This window comes from Rousettus aegyptiacus, unplaced genomic scaffold (assembly GCF_014176215.1).
Source record: "Rousettus aegyptiacus isolate mRouAeg1 unplaced genomic scaffold, mRouAeg1.p scaffold_m13_p_2, whole genome shotgun sequence".
NCBI classification, from domain to species: Eukaryota; Metazoa; Chordata; class Mammalia; order Chiroptera; family Pteropodidae; genus Rousettus; species Rousettus aegyptiacus.
In genome coordinates, this window is record NW_023416295.1 from 90682381 (window position 1) to 90699664 (window position 17284).

At 33.3% G+C, this 17284-nt stretch overlaps 1 protein-coding gene across 4 annotated transcripts in view; it reads left to right on the forward strand.

The window, feature by feature from the left end:
- The window catches only part of UGGT1 (UDP-glucose glycoprotein glucosyltransferase 1), a 107339-nt gene that overhangs the window by 14408 nt on the left and 75647 nt on the right, over positions 1–17284 (forward strand). For all 4 annotated transcript variants that reach the window (XM_036235965.1, XM_016157064.2, XM_036235963.1 and 1 more), the window contains exons 5-12: positions 5202–5314; positions 6887–7061; positions 8157–8253; positions 9164–9242; positions 11331–11431; positions 12096–12195; positions 13295–13355; positions 16872–16963. In XM_036235965.1, the coding sequence (XP_036091858.1) occupies positions 5202–5314; positions 6887–7061; positions 8157–8253; positions 9164–9242; positions 11331–11431; positions 12096–12195; positions 13295–13355; positions 16872–16963 (818 nt within the window). The remainder of the gene's footprint in view (positions 1–5201; positions 5315–6886; positions 7062–8156; positions 8254–9163; positions 9243–11330; positions 11432–12095; positions 12196–13294; positions 13356–16871; positions 16964–17284) is intronic.

The window sequence follows — 17284 nt, forward strand, 5'->3', positions numbered from 1 at the left end:
TTTTATTTAAGAAATAATAAAAAAATATATGCATACAAAGAAGAGACGACCAGAATTCATTTATACAACACAGTCTAGGAGGTGTAGTCTTGCTAACCCAATTGACCCTGAATCTGATCACAGCTTATAGATCTCAGAGCAATTCACAAGAAATACAGAAGGTGGGAAATGTGAAGCAATATCACAGGGATACAGTCAGGAAAATCAAAATGCAGGAAACTTTGTGGTAAAATAATTTCATTTTTTTAACATATAAGTTTTAAAAAAGGAGAAGGAAGAACTTCAAGAGAGACTTTAAAAATGTGTCAACTTAATGTAATTTGTGGATCTTTTTGGATTTTTGAGTTGAACAAACTCCTATTGTAAAAAAAAAGCAGTGAGAAACAAAGATTTGTGTACACTGATTATGTATTTGATATAGAAGATATGTTAATTTAAAACCATTTTTTAATTATAAAAGAGGTATAGAAAACCACTCACAAGAAATATACAGTATAATGATTTATGGTAAAGCAGATATTCTCGTGATTTTCACTCAGGCCAAGAACTAGAACTTAGCTCACCACCCTGCAAGGCCTTCATGTACTCTGTCCCCACATTGCAGTTGATTTTCGCCCTCCTAAAGAAACCACTTTCTCAATTTTTGTTGCAATCATTTGCTTTGTTTTTCATTTTATTGCCCAAGAGTGCATCTCCACACTCTAAACCCTAGAGTTTAGTCTTGCCCATTTAAAAAATTTTTGAAATTTTTTTTTGTGTGTGGAAGTCTTTTAGTTTATAGGTTCTTTTTCTATTCCTTTCTTTTCTGTTGAGTAACTTCAACTGTTTACCTTGTAAATTTTTTCACAATCTGCATTTTATTGATCACATACTCATAATGCAGTTCAGTTTATTCCTCTGTCTTCTATTCCCTGCAAATCGGCAGCTGGATCCAGGGGCTTGATCGTAGCTGTGTTTCATCCCTTTCGCAACTCAGTAGGTAGTGTTGCTGCCATTAGGAGGCATGTAATGTTTGATTTCTTCTCTTTGATTTAGCAGTCATTACTGCTCTATGCTTAATTCATTAATTCTTGGGGATTATAAAGTGATCCTCTGATTCTCTTGTTTCTGTTTTATTTGTTCTTGGAAGATGGGTATAAAGAGGCACATACCCTCCTCATCTGGTACTATTTTGTGGTACCATTCACACAGGATAGGCAGAATACATGTTTGATTTTTTTTCTTTTATTTTCCAGGTTTTGAATGAGTTTGATTTGTTAGCATCCTTTTTTTGACCATGTAGTATTTTTCAACTTTGCTTTTATTGTGGTAAAATATACATAAAATAGAATTTATTATCTCTCCGTTTTTAGGTGTACAGTTCAGTGATGTTTAGTACATTCATATTGTTGTGCATTCATCACCACCATCCTTTTTCAGAACTCCTTTCATCTTGTAAAACTAAGACTCCCTTCTTCTCCCCCCTCAACTACTGGCAACCACCATTCTATTTGTTATCGCTATGAATTTGCTCATTCTAGATACTTCATTAAGTGGAATCATGCAGTGTTTATCCCTTCGTGTCTGGCTTATTTCATGTAGCTTGATGTTGTTGTAGCATGTATCAGAATTTTATTTCTCTTTATGGCTGAATGATAATCCATTGGATACTTATAACATTCTGTTTATCCATTCATCCATTGGTGGATATTTGGATTGTTTCTGCCTTTTCATTATTGTGAATAATGCTGCTATGATACATCGGTGTAAAAGTGTCTGGTTGAATTCCTGCTTTCAGATCGTTTTGGTATGTACATGGCTGTGTAATCATTGGATCACATAGTAATTAAATGTTTAACGTATTGAGGAACTGCCAAGCTGTTTTCCATAGCAGCTGCACCAGGACTCCACTTTCTCTACATTCTTGCCAACACTTGTTGTTTTCTGTTTTTTAAATAATAGCTATAATAATGGGTGGGAAGTGGTATCTTGTGGTTTTGGTTTTTCATTTCCCTAATGACAAATGATGTGGAATATCGTTTTATGTGCTTATTGGCCATCTGTATATTTACTTTGGAGATATGTCTATATGAGACCTTTACCCTTTGTTAAACTGGACTGGTTGTTGTTGTTGTTGAGCTGTAGGAGTTCTTTATATACTTTAGCTATTTATCACTTATCAGATATATGCTTTCCAAAGTTTTCTCCCATCTCGTGGGTTGCCTTTTCACTCTGTTGATAGTGTCCATTTATACACAGAAGTTTTTCATTGTGATGAAGTCCAATTTATTATTCGTCTCCTGTGCTTTTGCTGTCTTACCCAAGTAATCATCACCAAATCCAATGTCATGAAGCTTTCCCCCTATATTTTTTTCTAAGAATTTTATAGTGACAGTATTAGCTCTTAAAATTTAGGTCTTTGATCCATTTTGAATTGATTTTTGACTATGGTATAGAGTAAGAGTCCAACGTTGTTCTTTTACACGTGTATAACCAGTTTTCCCCACACCACTTTTGAAAGACTGTTCTTTCTCCATTGAATGGTTTTGGATGCCCTGTTGAAAATCAATTGACTGTGTATGTGACAGTTTTATTTCTAGGCTATCTATTCCATTCCTTTGGTTTACATATTGTACTTATGTCAGTACTACAGTTTTGATTGCTGTAACTTTGTATTGATTTGAGAAATCAGAAAGTGTGAGTCTTCTACTCAGTTCTTTTGTTGCCACCCTAGTAGTCCTTGATTGCTCCCTTGCTAGTTTACTAGAACATGCTTAACAGTGGTTGTTCTGGGTCAGTATTTTCAGATATACAGTATATTCTTTTAATATAGAGTTTCAAATCATTCTTTATTTCAGGTTCTCTTAAAAACATATAAATATTCTCTTCCCTTGCTTTGGATTTCATATCATCTATATGTTGAATTTTCTTTACCTATCATCATCATTTGTCACTTTCTCTTGAATCTCGAATCTTTCTTTTCTTTATTTCTTTTTTGTTCAAAAATTTTTCCTCCTTTCATCTTGTTTCACTTAATCATTGCTTATGTTTGTGCTTGTGCTCATTCCAGTTTAGGTTTCATTTCTAAAACAATTTTTCTTTTACTTGTAATTTTTCCTTGAGTCTGTCACCTCACTCCTGTGTTTCTCTAATTCTGACTAAGGTTATTTTTTACATTTTATATAATTCTCTTAATGTATTTTTACTTGCTTGAAATAGTAGGTTACATTTTTATCTGTCTTCTGGCTATGTATTTCTGACATGGTTTTATTGACTATACCTATGCTGTTCAGATGTGTGGCTACTTAAATTTAAATCAATTAAAACTAAATGAAATTAAAAATTTAGATTTCAGCTGCCTTAGACACATTCAGGTAGCTACTATATTGGATAGCGCAGATGTAGAAAATTTTTATTATTGCAGCAATTTCTCTTTATAGTGCTCATCTATAAGAATAAGTGTGCTAGTCTGTTTTTCCCCCACCCCTTTTCTTAAAATAGCCTTGGAAAAATAATGGCTAAAAAAAAATGGTGACTTGCTTTATGAAATTTTCTGACTCTGTTCCCCTCCTGCACTTTTATTTGGACTTTCTCTTTCATTGTCTCTATATATCTCTGTCTCCTACTCAAGTTTTATTCTACCCTCAGGAATTTTCCTTAGAGTGGGGCTTCAGCCACTCTAGAGTTAGGCCACTCTGAACTCTCAAACTCACAACCCCCTGAAAGTTAGGGCAGTTCAGCCACCCTGTTCTAAAAGGGAATTCTTAGGTTGTGAGTTTGAGAGTTCAGAGTGGCTGAACTGTCCCAACTCCTTTGAACTCTGCTATGCACCCTTGTGCTCACCCGTAAGATTAAACAAAACCCATTGGGCCATCATACTTTCCAGTGAAACCTGTTGGCCGTTTGGGGTTTTCCTGCTCTCAGGATCATCAGAGTCTCTTGTTTTTCTCAATGTACTTCTCCATGGCATTCTGATAACGGTGGGTCTTGTTTGTGTTTTGTGTGGGGTTTTCCTTCCACCTGGTTTTGTCATAAATGTGGTCCATTGGTTTTTACTTTTTGCAGTCTAGTTGCTCTGTTTTTATGAGGAACTTGGAAAGAGTGAAAAATCATGCAGTCAGTTACCATCTGTGCAGAATTTTTTTACTTTTTAATGATAATGGTATTATTTTTTAAAACTCTTTTATTAAGATATATTGAAATTATGTCTTAATTATGTCTACTGAAGTTAGAAATGAAATAACCTGAACTGTTATTTAGAATTTGTGTCAAAATCGTTCAATGGAGTGTGATAGAAAAGTAGATGCAATAAGATTGGCCATGAATTGATAATTATTGAAGCTAGGTCATGGGTACATGGGTTTTTTTTATATACTATTCTTTGTTCTTTTCTTGTATTTTTAAGGTTTATAATAATTTAGAGAAAAATAAAGAACATAATGAAAAGTTTTAACATCAGTTTTCTAGCAAGTTTTCCATTTCTCCCTTTCTTTTCTTATTTTTTTGTGTTCCATCTATAGAAGAGGACATCTTAATACATTACATAAATGACATCAGTGCATATACCAGTGCTTGTCATTGTCTCCTTTCCTTTTCTCATCTTTTCATACTTGCTCTTCTCATTATGCCTCTCATTAAAGTTGTGGTTGACTTGTCGCATTGTACATTGGCATTAATGCATTTCTCTCTAAACATAAACTTACATTTTGATCAGCCCTTACCTTGACTATCTTACTCTGCTCATTAGATAATCTTACTTTTCCCTCTATACTCTATTTTTTAGACCCTGCTATTTTTTTAGATACTACATTATTATTATTTCAGCAAGGAGCTTCAGATTAATTTGCATCTTATACTTAATTGTGACTGCATCCTTGTACTTTAGCACTTAAAATTGACATTTGTAAGCTTAGTTTTCTACAAAATATACTGTATTCCCTGGATATCTTTTGAGATAGAATTTTTAAAGTTCTATTTTGGAGATAATAATAACATCTTCCTCATGTGGTGTTATTGGGAGGAACTGGATGAAATAGTACAAGGAAAGCAGTGACATTTAAAGCTCTTACTTTCTGTCTCATAATGGGTGTTCAGTAGATGTTAATTTTCGCTTTTATTAATGTTGTTTTAGTATTATTTTATGATCTATTTAGAATATTCATGTCTTTATCTTGTCTTTGGTTAGAAATTATTTTTTAAAAGTCCTGTGTCTTAAATGACAGATAGCAGCTGATGAACCTCCACCAGAAGGATGTAATTCATTTTTTTCAGTGCATGGAAAGAAGACTTGTGATTTTGATACTCTTGAGACTCTTGTGCTAACAGCACCTGAAAGGTAGATTGTGTATTTCTTTTTATAAATGTCATACATTCATTGTGTTTTCTTCTCTGTCTAGTCAAACTTCTGATTTAAAAAAAAAAATTTTTTTTTATCAGTTTTGTAGTCTGTAGATATAGTGATCTAGAGTATGGATTCTGGAACCAGGTTGACTAGATTTGAATTCCACCTCCGTCACTTAAAATGTTTGGTGAACTTATGCAATTTACTTAACCTCTCTTTTCTCTTCTCACTTTAAAATGGAGATAATAAGAGTCCTTGACATTACTGTTATTATTTAGTAATGACTGTGTCTTAGAAATCATGTAGACTTTGTCATCAGCTTAGTAAAGAATATTCTGTGTATTAAAGCCAGTGCCTGAAGTAATGATATTAATGATAATGATCACAGGAGATTATTAGTTTCAGACAAAGTAGACTATTTAAAGGATAATTGCAAGCTTCATTTGGATAGTAGATTAATGGGCTGGCTTTTGCTTAAAGGCCAGTTTCCTGTAGTGGACAAATGTGGTAGCATCTCTTGTTGTCTGGCAAGGGCAATGCCCTTTGCACCCCCTCTAGTGGTCTTAGAAATAAGATAACAATGCTCTCTGTGGTGTTGCTGTGCTGTATCAGAAGTGCTAAAGGTGTTTTAGGTGAGCGTAGTTCTTCTTTGGTGAAATTATCTGCCCAGCACTTGTCCTCTGCCCACCAAATGGCACAAGTGTTACTTAGGGTGCATTCTAGCCATCTCAGGGCTGAGGTGGCTGCATGATTAAGTGGTGATCCTTTGGGAAAAACAAAATTGATTAATTTAAAATACTTTGTTTAATTTTTTATAACAATGATGCAAACTTTGTAAAGAAAAGAGATAGTACAGCCTCTTCTGAGAGGTGATAACTATTTTTAATGGTTTGGCATTTATGCTTTTAGAATTTTGTCTGTACTTATAAATTTATACAGGTTTTTACAAGAGTTATCTTCCTTTAGTATAGATAGGTATACCTCATTAAGAGGGGTTAGTAGGTTAGAAAGTCTATGTGTTAATATCTAGATGCCATTCTTAGAGAATTTTTTTTTTGGGGGGGGAAGAGTAAGTTTGAAAATTTATGAGGAAAACATAGATGTTAAATTTACTAATGGGAAGTTCATAGTAATTGGCTAGTTATATGCTTAAAGAATTTCCGTTTTTTTTTTCCTTCATTTTTTTTGTACTTATGTTTTTAGGTAAAAGGATAATTATATTCTGTCTATAAGATAGAATAATTTATTAAAGTTTTAGTACTGTGAGATCTGGATATGTATTGTTTTTCTGGCTTTTCCCTCTTCTAGGAGTTGGTAACAATTATTTATCAAATTCTGCATTTTATAGTTAGTACTTATGTATTGTACTTTTATTATTATTTTTAATGATGAACAAATAAGACATACGTGATAGCATTCTTACTAACTGAAAATTATTGAAGATTTTGATACTTTTTAAATATTAAGATGCTTATAATCTTTACTTAAATAATCATTGCTGTAGCTGTATTTTGTTTAAAAACTTTTTTAAGTTTACAATTTTAAGCTTTTAATATTCGTTTTCAGACCCAAACCCTTACTGTTCAAAGGCGATCACAGATACCCCTCATCTAATCCTGAAAGTCCGGTGGTGATTTTCTACTCTGAGATTGGCTATGAGGCATTTTATAATTTCCACCGCCAGCTTATATCAAAAAGCAATGCAGGCCAAATCAATTATGTATTCAGACATTATATATCTGTAAGTATTGACTTATTCTGTAACTTTTAAATATTAATATGCCCGGCATGACCTTAACACATAAGCTAATAATTTCCCTGTTTATAAAATTATTCGAATTATTTTTTGAGAAGTGTAGTACTTTACTCAGATCTGTTATTTGCACTTGGAGGTACTTTGGTTGCCTTTCTAAGGAAATGTAAAATAATTATGCTTAAAAAATACCTTAATAAGTTTACATTCTATTTTAAAAAATGAACCATGTAAATTATATTTAATTTAGTCCAGATTTAATGTAGTCATCATACTATGGAACTGATCCTTTAGTTCGGTTCCTTTCTGAACCTTTTATTTTTTTCTTTTTGAAATTTTTTCATTAGATGGAAAAGGAAGGATTTCTAAAGAGGTATAGTCAGGCAGAATTGATTGAAAATTAAGCTTTTAAAACCTTGTGTTACATTTAGCATTTGTATTTTTATGTAAAGATTGTTAGTCTTAAAATCTGTGTTTTAAGTTCGATAAATATTGGATGCTAAGTCCATGCAACTAAAATAAAAACTTTAAATGAAAATCTAAATATAAGCAGAAGCAGATTTATTATTAAGTTTTGATAACTGTTCTTCCCTCTGCCCTGCAAGCTCTATTGCTGGTATTAAAGATTAAAATGTCTAAAGGGCCATCCTCCTTCAGGATGGTGGTAAGCCTGTGACATTTGGTCAGCCTACCCCGACTGAAGACGTTTATTTATATTCAATAAAAACATGCACATTCACAAAATTACACACATATTCCCCACAAAGCACTTATAGGTTTGAAACCTCACTAGTTTTCAACTCTGCTAAGGTGTATAGGTTCTGGAACTTCTTCTCTTCATCTATTTCTTATGTGGTTTGGTTACCTTTTGCCCTTTCAACTGTCCCTTCTGGTTTTGCTTCTGCCTTGGATTCCTCATTCATATACTCATGGCAAATACAAAATCTAAGGGAGGCTAGGATTCCCATGGAAGTTTAAGCGTATTTCGAATGCACCAACATGATCACATACTGTACACTGTACAGTACATTGTAATATGCGAAGAGCTCAGTGGTAATGGTGGAATACTTGCTCTGATTGCAGAATCCCAGGAAGGAGCCTGTTTACCTCTCTGGCTATGGTGTGGAACTGGCCATTAAGAGCACTGAGTACAAGGCCAAGGATGATACTCAGGTGAAAGGTGAATTTATAAATTAGACCAATGCGTTTTCTTTAAATATGAGTTAAAGAGGAACTTGTTTCCTTAATGAAAAAGAGTAGATTTAGGAATATGTTTGAATCCTGGTTCTGTCGCATCTGTGTTGGGTGACATGAAGCAAGTTCTCTGTGTCCTAATTTTTCTTCTGTAAAGTGCAGATAATGATATATGCCTCTTACAGTATTTGTGAGGGGAAAATAAGGTGTATAGGTAAAGAAATTAGTACAGATTTTTGCACACAAATGTTCAATAAGTAGTAGCTATTGTTATTGACAATATATAGTTCATAAATAGCCAGTGTGAAATTATAAACATCCTATAATTAATGAATGATATAATGTTTTTTTATTATTATCTACTCTTGGAACAGTTTACTTTTTATACTTATGTTGTCATACTCTAGAGTTTTGTATTATTTCAACCCCAAGTTTTATGTATAGTTTACAAAAATTTTTTTGAGCTCATTTTAAAAATAAAAATGATTGGCTTGGGTACATGGAAGATAGCCTTGTAACTCATCATTCTGTTCTCAATAATTCTACTTCTTATTAAGTTGCCTGGTTATGATTTCTTCAGAATTTTGATATTAAAAAATCTATTGTTCATAATCTTAAAGGTATCAATTTGGAAAATTTTAACATATAATTCTCCAAAGTTTAAGGGAAAAATATATTCTCACTTTATCCAGGAACATAGGATTTATTAAAAACATATTTGTTCTGCCTGTTTGTTACCAGTGCAGAATGTTAATTGAGGTAGTCAGCATTTTAAATGCTATCACAATTTTAGGTGTTCCTGTTTTATTTTTTTATATTATTCAGACTTTATGAGGTTAATAGTATTTTTATTTCTAATCTGAGTGATTAAACATATATTTTCTGTACTTTTATAGGAACTGAGGTAAACACCACAGTGATTGGTGAAAATGATCCTGTTGACGAAGTTCAGGGATTCCTTTTTGGAAAATTAAGGTATATATGTTCTTTTGGATATTGGTTTTATTCTCTTTAAACCTTCAGACTTACTTGAATTATAAACACCATTGTTCTTATTACCATATCAGTTATAGATCTCACAACAGTATTTTATATATATGATCTGATATGAAGACATTACCACTTAATTTATAGTACAGTTTATGATTTCTAGTCATTCTGAAGCATGTATTCTTAAATGATGCTCTTGTTGGCTGCTTATGTCTTAAATTGATTTCCTTTTCTGGGCCTTGCAGTTGATGGCATAACGGTACATGCCATTTTTGATTGATGTAATAGGAGAAATCTAATTGTTTCACCGAATTTTTTCCCCAAGAAAATCAAATGTATTTTAAGTTAGAGAGGTTATGGTTATTTACTCATGCTAAACATAGTCTGAAAAAAAATGCAGAAGAGATATAGCAAGAGGGGTAGTAGATTTTTTACATGTTCAATTGAAATACATTTTAGTATCTGCTCTATATGAAAGAGGATAGAAAATGGGGTTTTTGAAGAAAATTTCATAATCATTTTATGAAAGCATTATAAGATTTTATAGTTGAAAAGTCTTCTTAGCTGCTCTTTTAAATATTGCAGTTGTTTCTGATATGACTTGAGAATTGTTTAGAGCCCTAAATTCTGCTTAACCTGGAAATCTTAATTAGGACATCTGTAGTATGCTGATTTTCTTCTTCTTCCTCTTCTTCTCCTCTTTCTCCTCTTCCTCTTTCTCTTCCTCCTCTTCCTGCTCTTCCTCTTCTTCCTCCTCTTCCTACTTCCTCCTCCTTTCTTTCTTTTTTAAAGAAAAGGATCATATAGAAATATAAAAATAATATGTGTAGGCCCAGTTTTATATATTTCAGCTTTAACATGCGGCCAAGTGAAATGACTTAACCAGACTAACAGTTTAGCAGAGATGATTTAGTTCATGCTGAATTACCATGGACATGTTAAGTTCGTCCTGTGCATATGTACATGTCTTCGTGTTTAACATCAGCTTTGGTCTCATTAGTATGCAGTCAGGTTCCATTTTTTATGGGCCCTAGGTTTCCAGAATTCCTTTAAATATTCACTTTTTTTATGTTTGCTTTTTGGGTAGCATTATGATCTTAGGTATTTACAGCACAAGGAAGTATGTAGAATATTGAAGACATTTACCTTTTTGAATATTCAGAATAGTTATTTAGCTATCTAAATAATGGGACTTTTTGATATTTTTATCATGAACAGGAGTTTTTAGTAACTGATTGGAAGTGAATTTGTTGGACAGTTAAGGAGCTGAGTAAATATTTTACTTTCTGCATGTTGTATTTAAGAAATTTTGAGTTTCTAGCATTTAAAAGAACAGAATGACTCTACCAGCCATCTGTCTGTCTGATCTAAATGGTGTATGTCTGCTTCTGTTAACTTCTGTTGTACTAGCTTTAAGTAGACTACACTATATTTCAAGATAAAACTAAACAAAACCCATAATCTTGATTAGGTTGAATTATATTCATGTGGCCAAAGGATTTATGAGCATGTAGCTGAAAGAAATTTATTTTGGGACCAGTAGCAATAAATACCCAATTTTACTTTGAGAAATAATAAAGATAAGAAAAATATGAATAATAACACACCCAGGTACTTACCACCCAGAAGTGATTGTTGCTATCATACTTGCTTTTATGTACCAAAGAACTGTTTATCAAGTTCCCCCCCCACAACATATGTCTTCTTTTACTTAAAAACGAAAGAAAGAAGAAGGAAAGGAATAAGATGAGTAAAATACTACAGGTAGAGTTAAGGTACCCTTTGTACCCTAGTCCCAGTTCCATTCCTCTCCCTCCCTGCAACATAGAGAATCGCTGTTGTAGTGATTCATTATTTAATCTGTAAATCTTATGGCTTTTAAATTAACTTTCACATTTCTATATTAACTTATTTTTTAAGAAACATAATTATACTTAATTTTTTCCTCTATATTATAGTAATTTTTCTAATGATAAGAGGGGCAATCATGAAGAAAAAATTGGAGCCAACTTTTAAGTGTGCTTGAAGAAATAAAAGACACATGAAAAGGACTGATTTTATGTTTCTTTTTAGAGACCTGCACCCTGACCTGAAGGAACAGTTGAAAGAACTTAGAAAGCATCTTGTGGAGAGCACCAATGAAATGGCACCTTTAAAAGTCTGGCAACTGCAAGGTAATAAAAATAAAAACAGGAATCACTAGTCTGCTTTTTGACTAAATTCTATGGTATTAGAAAATGTAGAATTTGAATGTAGAATTTGTATTTATCAATGTGATTCTGAGGATACCACAGATTTTAAAGATAATGTGATTAATTATAATTAATCAGAAAAGAAAGGAGGAGTCTTTTTGTAGATAGACAACACTGTGCAGAAATAATATATGTAAACGAGTACCAGATCTTTCTTTGTGTGTCCAGATACATAAGATCATATATAGATTATGTATTTGGTCACACAAATATTAGAAACATATTTCTCTTGGTCCTTATGTGTTTATATGTATACATTTATTAAACAGCGTATCTACCCCATGTTAGAGGCATGTCAGTGTAATAGAATGTATGGGTGCTTTTCTGATCCAAAGAACTATTATTTGGGGTGGATTTATCCTGTGCTAGATGTGTTAGTATATGCTTGAGTGTTTAATGCAGGTAGATCAAGAAATGGTTACAATAAATATTCTGCAGTTAAATAAAACCAGAAATGAAATCATGGGCACTCTGAAATGGTTGCATTCTTAATTACTAAGAAAATAGTAGGAAGTAAACGTGGTTTTTCCCTATTTCTCATTACATTAGAGTAATACATTTTATATTATATTTGACATTGTTGCAGATCTAAGCTTTCAGACTGCTGCCCGAATCTTGGCCGCTCCAGTTGAATTAGCTTTGGTGGTTATGAAGGATCTTAGTCAAAATTTTCCTACCAAAGCCAGGTAATATAGAGTAATAAGGTTTTGAGGCATTTTTCTGAATAGATGCCTTCATATTATCTTCATGTTTATACACAGAATGAAGCAGTTAAAGTATGAAAATGCTTAGAAAGTAAAAGTTATCTCACTACCAGCACCATACTGCTAATGGTATACTCTGAGAGGTGGTAGGACTCTGCATTGTGTTGTTGAAGAAACCCTTCTTGGTTGTGTTCCTAGCACTGCATTTCCTAGTTGTGTAAACTTTGTAAATAAACACTTTCCTCAGCAGCGAAATGGAAATAATGATACCGGCCTTTTGAAACTGGATGAGTCAACAAAATCAGAGTATGCAGATGTAACCTATCTAGGGCCTCCTATGGATGATAGTGTTTTTTTTCCTGAAGAGTTTTGTATATATCATCTTATTTAATCTGATGAAGGAAATACGTTATAGAGCCTGACTTGTTTATAGTGGCAGATTAAGATTTTGAATGCAGCTTTTCTGATATTGCTTTCAATTGTATAGTAACCCTCCATATCTCATAAATGCAAGGCAAAATTGTTATAAAAGCCAATTTTTTAGAGACTAATGACTTAAATAGTGTCTGTCTTTCTTGAGTCACTGAATGAGATATTTCGACTTATGAGCTATTTTGTAAATTTGTTTATTTGATTAGTCTTGAAAATACTTATTAGATAGGACTTATACATCATATAGTACATTCTCCTTTAGTCCAGCATGCTATTGAAGATATATATGTATGATTCCACCTCTACCGTAAGTGTTTAGATAGGACGAACAATCTGTTGCCTTAATTTATTTAACATTACTTTAGCCTGTGGGCTGTAGAGATCATATACTGGAATAGAATTACACATATTTAATGTAGACCTTGGAAATAACTGCACTTGTATTAAAATGCTGCCATTACTGCATTGTATCTTGTAATGAAAAAAATATACACATCTGAAAGGAGAAATGTATTTATCGATTATAAAGATTTAAGGTTTTTTCCATTTAGTTTTTTTGTAGTTTATTAAGCAATTTGTTTTGTACTTAAATTTATAAAATATTTATCAGATATTAAACCAAGCACTGATAATGTTTTTCTTTCCTTAGAGCGATAACAAAAACAGCTGTGAGTTCAGAACTTAGAACCGAAGTAGAAGAGAATCAGAAGGTATTAACTAACAGAAAAGAGTAGTCTTTCTGTTTTGTATTATACCTTTAAAATGAGGAAATCTGAGTAAAATCAGTGACATTAATAGTTTTAATCTCCTATCAAAGATGGTAGTATTTTGATTCATTTCTGTAATCTTTTTTATATTTTTAGTTTTTAATCAAAGTTGGATATGAATATAATTCAAAGCATCAAATGGTGCCACCAGTTTATTTAGAAAAATGGCACTCCCTTAACACATCTCACTCCCTATCATGTCCCCCTTCCTAGAAATATCTGCTTTCAACTCTTAGCTGTTTCTTTTGATTTTTATCTCCAGACTTCTAGGAGGCTTAAATTGGTACTTTATTTTTCAGTTTCAGACCTTCTGATTTGGCCTCCTATTACAAGTTTGAAGTTTAACTTTCTTTTACTGACCCTTCCCCTATATGTACCACAACTCCATATTAGCATTTTCCCCATCACTTTACTTTCTCTATATTTATATGTCATGATTTTATCAATTTTTTTTTTTAAAGGCAAGGCAACCCTTGGTTGACCTCACAGATTGCAAGGCCCTTGTCAGTTTACAATCCCTTATTTTTTATTTTTTATGCCCATAGCACCTGGTCTGCCTAGGTTGTCTCCCATCCAAGTACTAACCAGGCCCGACCCTGCTTAGCTTCCAAGAAATTTTAATCAATTTTTGATTTGCTCACTATGTATTGGGTGTTCTTTATATCTGGGGCATATCAGTTATCCTGGGATCTTTCTTTAACCTCATTTATTGGATCTCCTCTTTCTGAGATTTCCAGTCTTCTTTGTTTTTGGTTTATTCACTTATTTTGGTGTAGTAAATCATTCTTCATGAGAAAAGTTGCATGCAAGATAAAATCAGACTCTGCGAAATCAATTTTCCATTTCTGTTTTTATTGATCACTTGGTTAAGTATAGAATTTTAGATTGGAAGTCATTTAGAAGTTTGAAAACATTGCTCCTGGTAGTTTTTCATCGTGGCTATTGAGAAGTCTGAAGTCTTTGTATGAGATTGATTTTTATTTCTGGAATCACCTAGGATATTTTCTTTGACTCTAGTAATCTGAAATTTCACAATGATATGCTATTTTAAAAAGTCTCTGGACTGTTGGGTCGTTGATGGATCCTTTAAATCTAGAAAATCATTTTTATTTAGTTGGAGGAAATTTTCTTAAATTACTCATTTGCATTTCCTCCATTTGGTTTCTCTTTTCTGTTTTCCTACCGCTCTTCATTTATTTTTAAGTTTTCGCACCTTCTTGACTAGCATGGCCTAATTTTTAAAAATCTTCCCCTCCCCCCCATTTTTCACATTCTTTTGTCTTTTATTTTTAGACTTTCCGGAAGGGTTTTAAACCTCATTGTTGAGATTTATTCTGTAGTTGTCAAATTTTTAATTTTCTAGGGTTATTTTTGTTTGGAGATTCCTTTTTTTATATTGTTCACATGTACACAGTGGTACATGTGTGTATTTTCTTCTCTCTGCATAGTCTGTTTCCTCTTAAGTTGCCTTTTTTATCTTGGTCTCTTGTCTCTAATGGTAGAGGCTTTCCAAGATGTCTGGTGATCTGTGGCTGGCTACTCATGTGGAAGAATGAGGGAGTCAAAAGCTGTTTGAAAGCCCTAAGGATAAGACTTTCTGACTATAGGCTATCCTGGAATGGCCATTTCCTAGGAACCCCAGTGACAGTATGTTTAAATCTTTCCCTTTGAACTGTTCAGTCTCTAGAAAAAGAATCTTTTAGTCTTCTGCCTGGAGAGTAAAATCTGGCTGCCAGAGATGTAGAAGCCCAGCAGGGAAGAATACTCAATAACTTACATTCACTTTTCTGTTTTCAGTGTAGGATCTCTACCCTCAGTTGTGCTTAATATCCCATAGTTCCCAGATTCTCTGTTTCATTCTTTCCAGAATGAGCCTCCATTTTTTAGCATAATAATTAGTCCCTCATACATGTATTCTTTGTGCTGCCAATTCCTTGGATTCTTGGATTTTTCCACTGTCAGCCTAGCATTCAGCTTTCTCAGGATTGCTAAGATAATCGCTATTACATATCTCCTTTCCAGGTTGCAAAATAAGTTGCCCTTTTTCTTTTCTGATTTCTTTGTTGTTGTGGATTTATAACTTTAAGAGAGTCCGTTGTTAAAAACTGACGTTTTAAGAGAGTTTGAAAAGGGAAAAAAATGTTTATGTTCAATCTACTATCTATACCCAAGATTTTCTTAATTTTTTACATATATTAGTTGCTTAAATAGACCTGAGGAAAAAGTAGACCAAATATATCTCAAATATTTGCTAAATTGAAGAAATCTATAATGGTTTTTATTTACCTAATTTTATTTTCCAGGATAACAATATCAAATGTTATCTTAATTTTAGCCCCTACCAGGAAGATAAAACATTAAATTATATAGGCTATATATTGGTATTTCCGGAGTTCTTCATTTTTTTGAGTAAAATCTTTTATTAAAGTATAAAATACAAAAATATAAAACAAATACAAAAACATGCACAGAATTTTAGTGTGATAAATTTTCAGAAGGCGAACCTACCTATGTTACCAACATGCAGATCTAGAAATAGGTATGAGCTATATTTACTAGCTCAGAGTCTTTCCTATAGTCAAAGTTGCTGTACTCGCAGCCTAGGAGTGAGTAGACATGGAGTTTTCCTCTCTTGTGTAAGAAATTCTAATTCTCATTGATGTACCTCTTCATTATCCTCTCATCTTGCTTGCCATTTAATCTGGCAGGGCAGAGAAGCATACGCCATGACCTCCTCTTTTGTATTTTTCCCATGAACTACTATATCTTAAAGTTTATTTCTCTTAGTCCACTGACTACTGGGAATGAAAGGAGCTCAGCAGTCCCTGTCCTTCCTCCCCTAGCCCTAGGAGAACCAGGGTGGCCACCATCTTATAGAGCAGCAGTTGAAGACCTCCCCCCAACCCCCACTCCTGCTCCCAGGCTAAGTCTTGGAGAGCTAGGTTGCATGTAGGTGTTATCCTTAGCATAGCAACTCAAGTTTCTTAGTGTGCCTTACTTTCAAGGTTTAAGGGAGGTGTAAGGTTTTGAAACCCTTTTGGATTAGATCCCCGGACTTCATCAAGAAGGCCAAGCTGTTATTGACTGCTGTCACAACCTTGGTTGGCATCACAAACAGAAGTCCCTTTTTATGAAAAGTGATTTTCAGCACTTGGCTTATATGAGCCCCCCTCCCCCCATAATAAGAAACAGTTGTAATTATTGTTGGAAGTGGGGAGGGATGGAAGGAAGAAGGAAGGAGAAGTATATGCCACATAAACTAGCTATTTTATTACAGTGAAGTAGATGCTAAGAAGGGTCTGTTGGAGTACATAAAAGATCTTTACCCAGCCTTAGGGTTTCCTATGGTACATAAGAGGATGTCAACATTTGTATATATAATAAAGCCAGAAACATGGAAATTTCTGTTAAGCATTCTCTTCCTGCGCCTTAATTTTTTTTTTTTTTTTAATATTTTAGTATTTCAAGGGAACTTTAGGATTACAGCCTGGAGATTCAGCACTGTTCATCAATGGACTTCATATTGATTTAGATACGCAGGATATATTCAGGTATGGATAACATTTGAAACTATGAAAAGTTTTTATAAAGTGTAGCTCCTTGCAATACATTTAGATTATGGTCCTCCTTGATGTGGCATGTTTCAAAGCCTGATGGCTTACCAGGTCCAGTGAGTGTGTTTGGGTAGGCTCATGTTTTGACTGGGATGGGTAGAATGACACTTTGCCATTTTTTATCATAATGTACATTTAAGGCCAAAGTGTCTTGAGAATGCCCTTTTAGAAACTATAGTTTTTCCTTTTAACCATGGAAACAGAAAAGAGCAGCTTCTTTTGCTTCTGGGAAGGTTGCGAAGGGGGTTTATTCAAAAT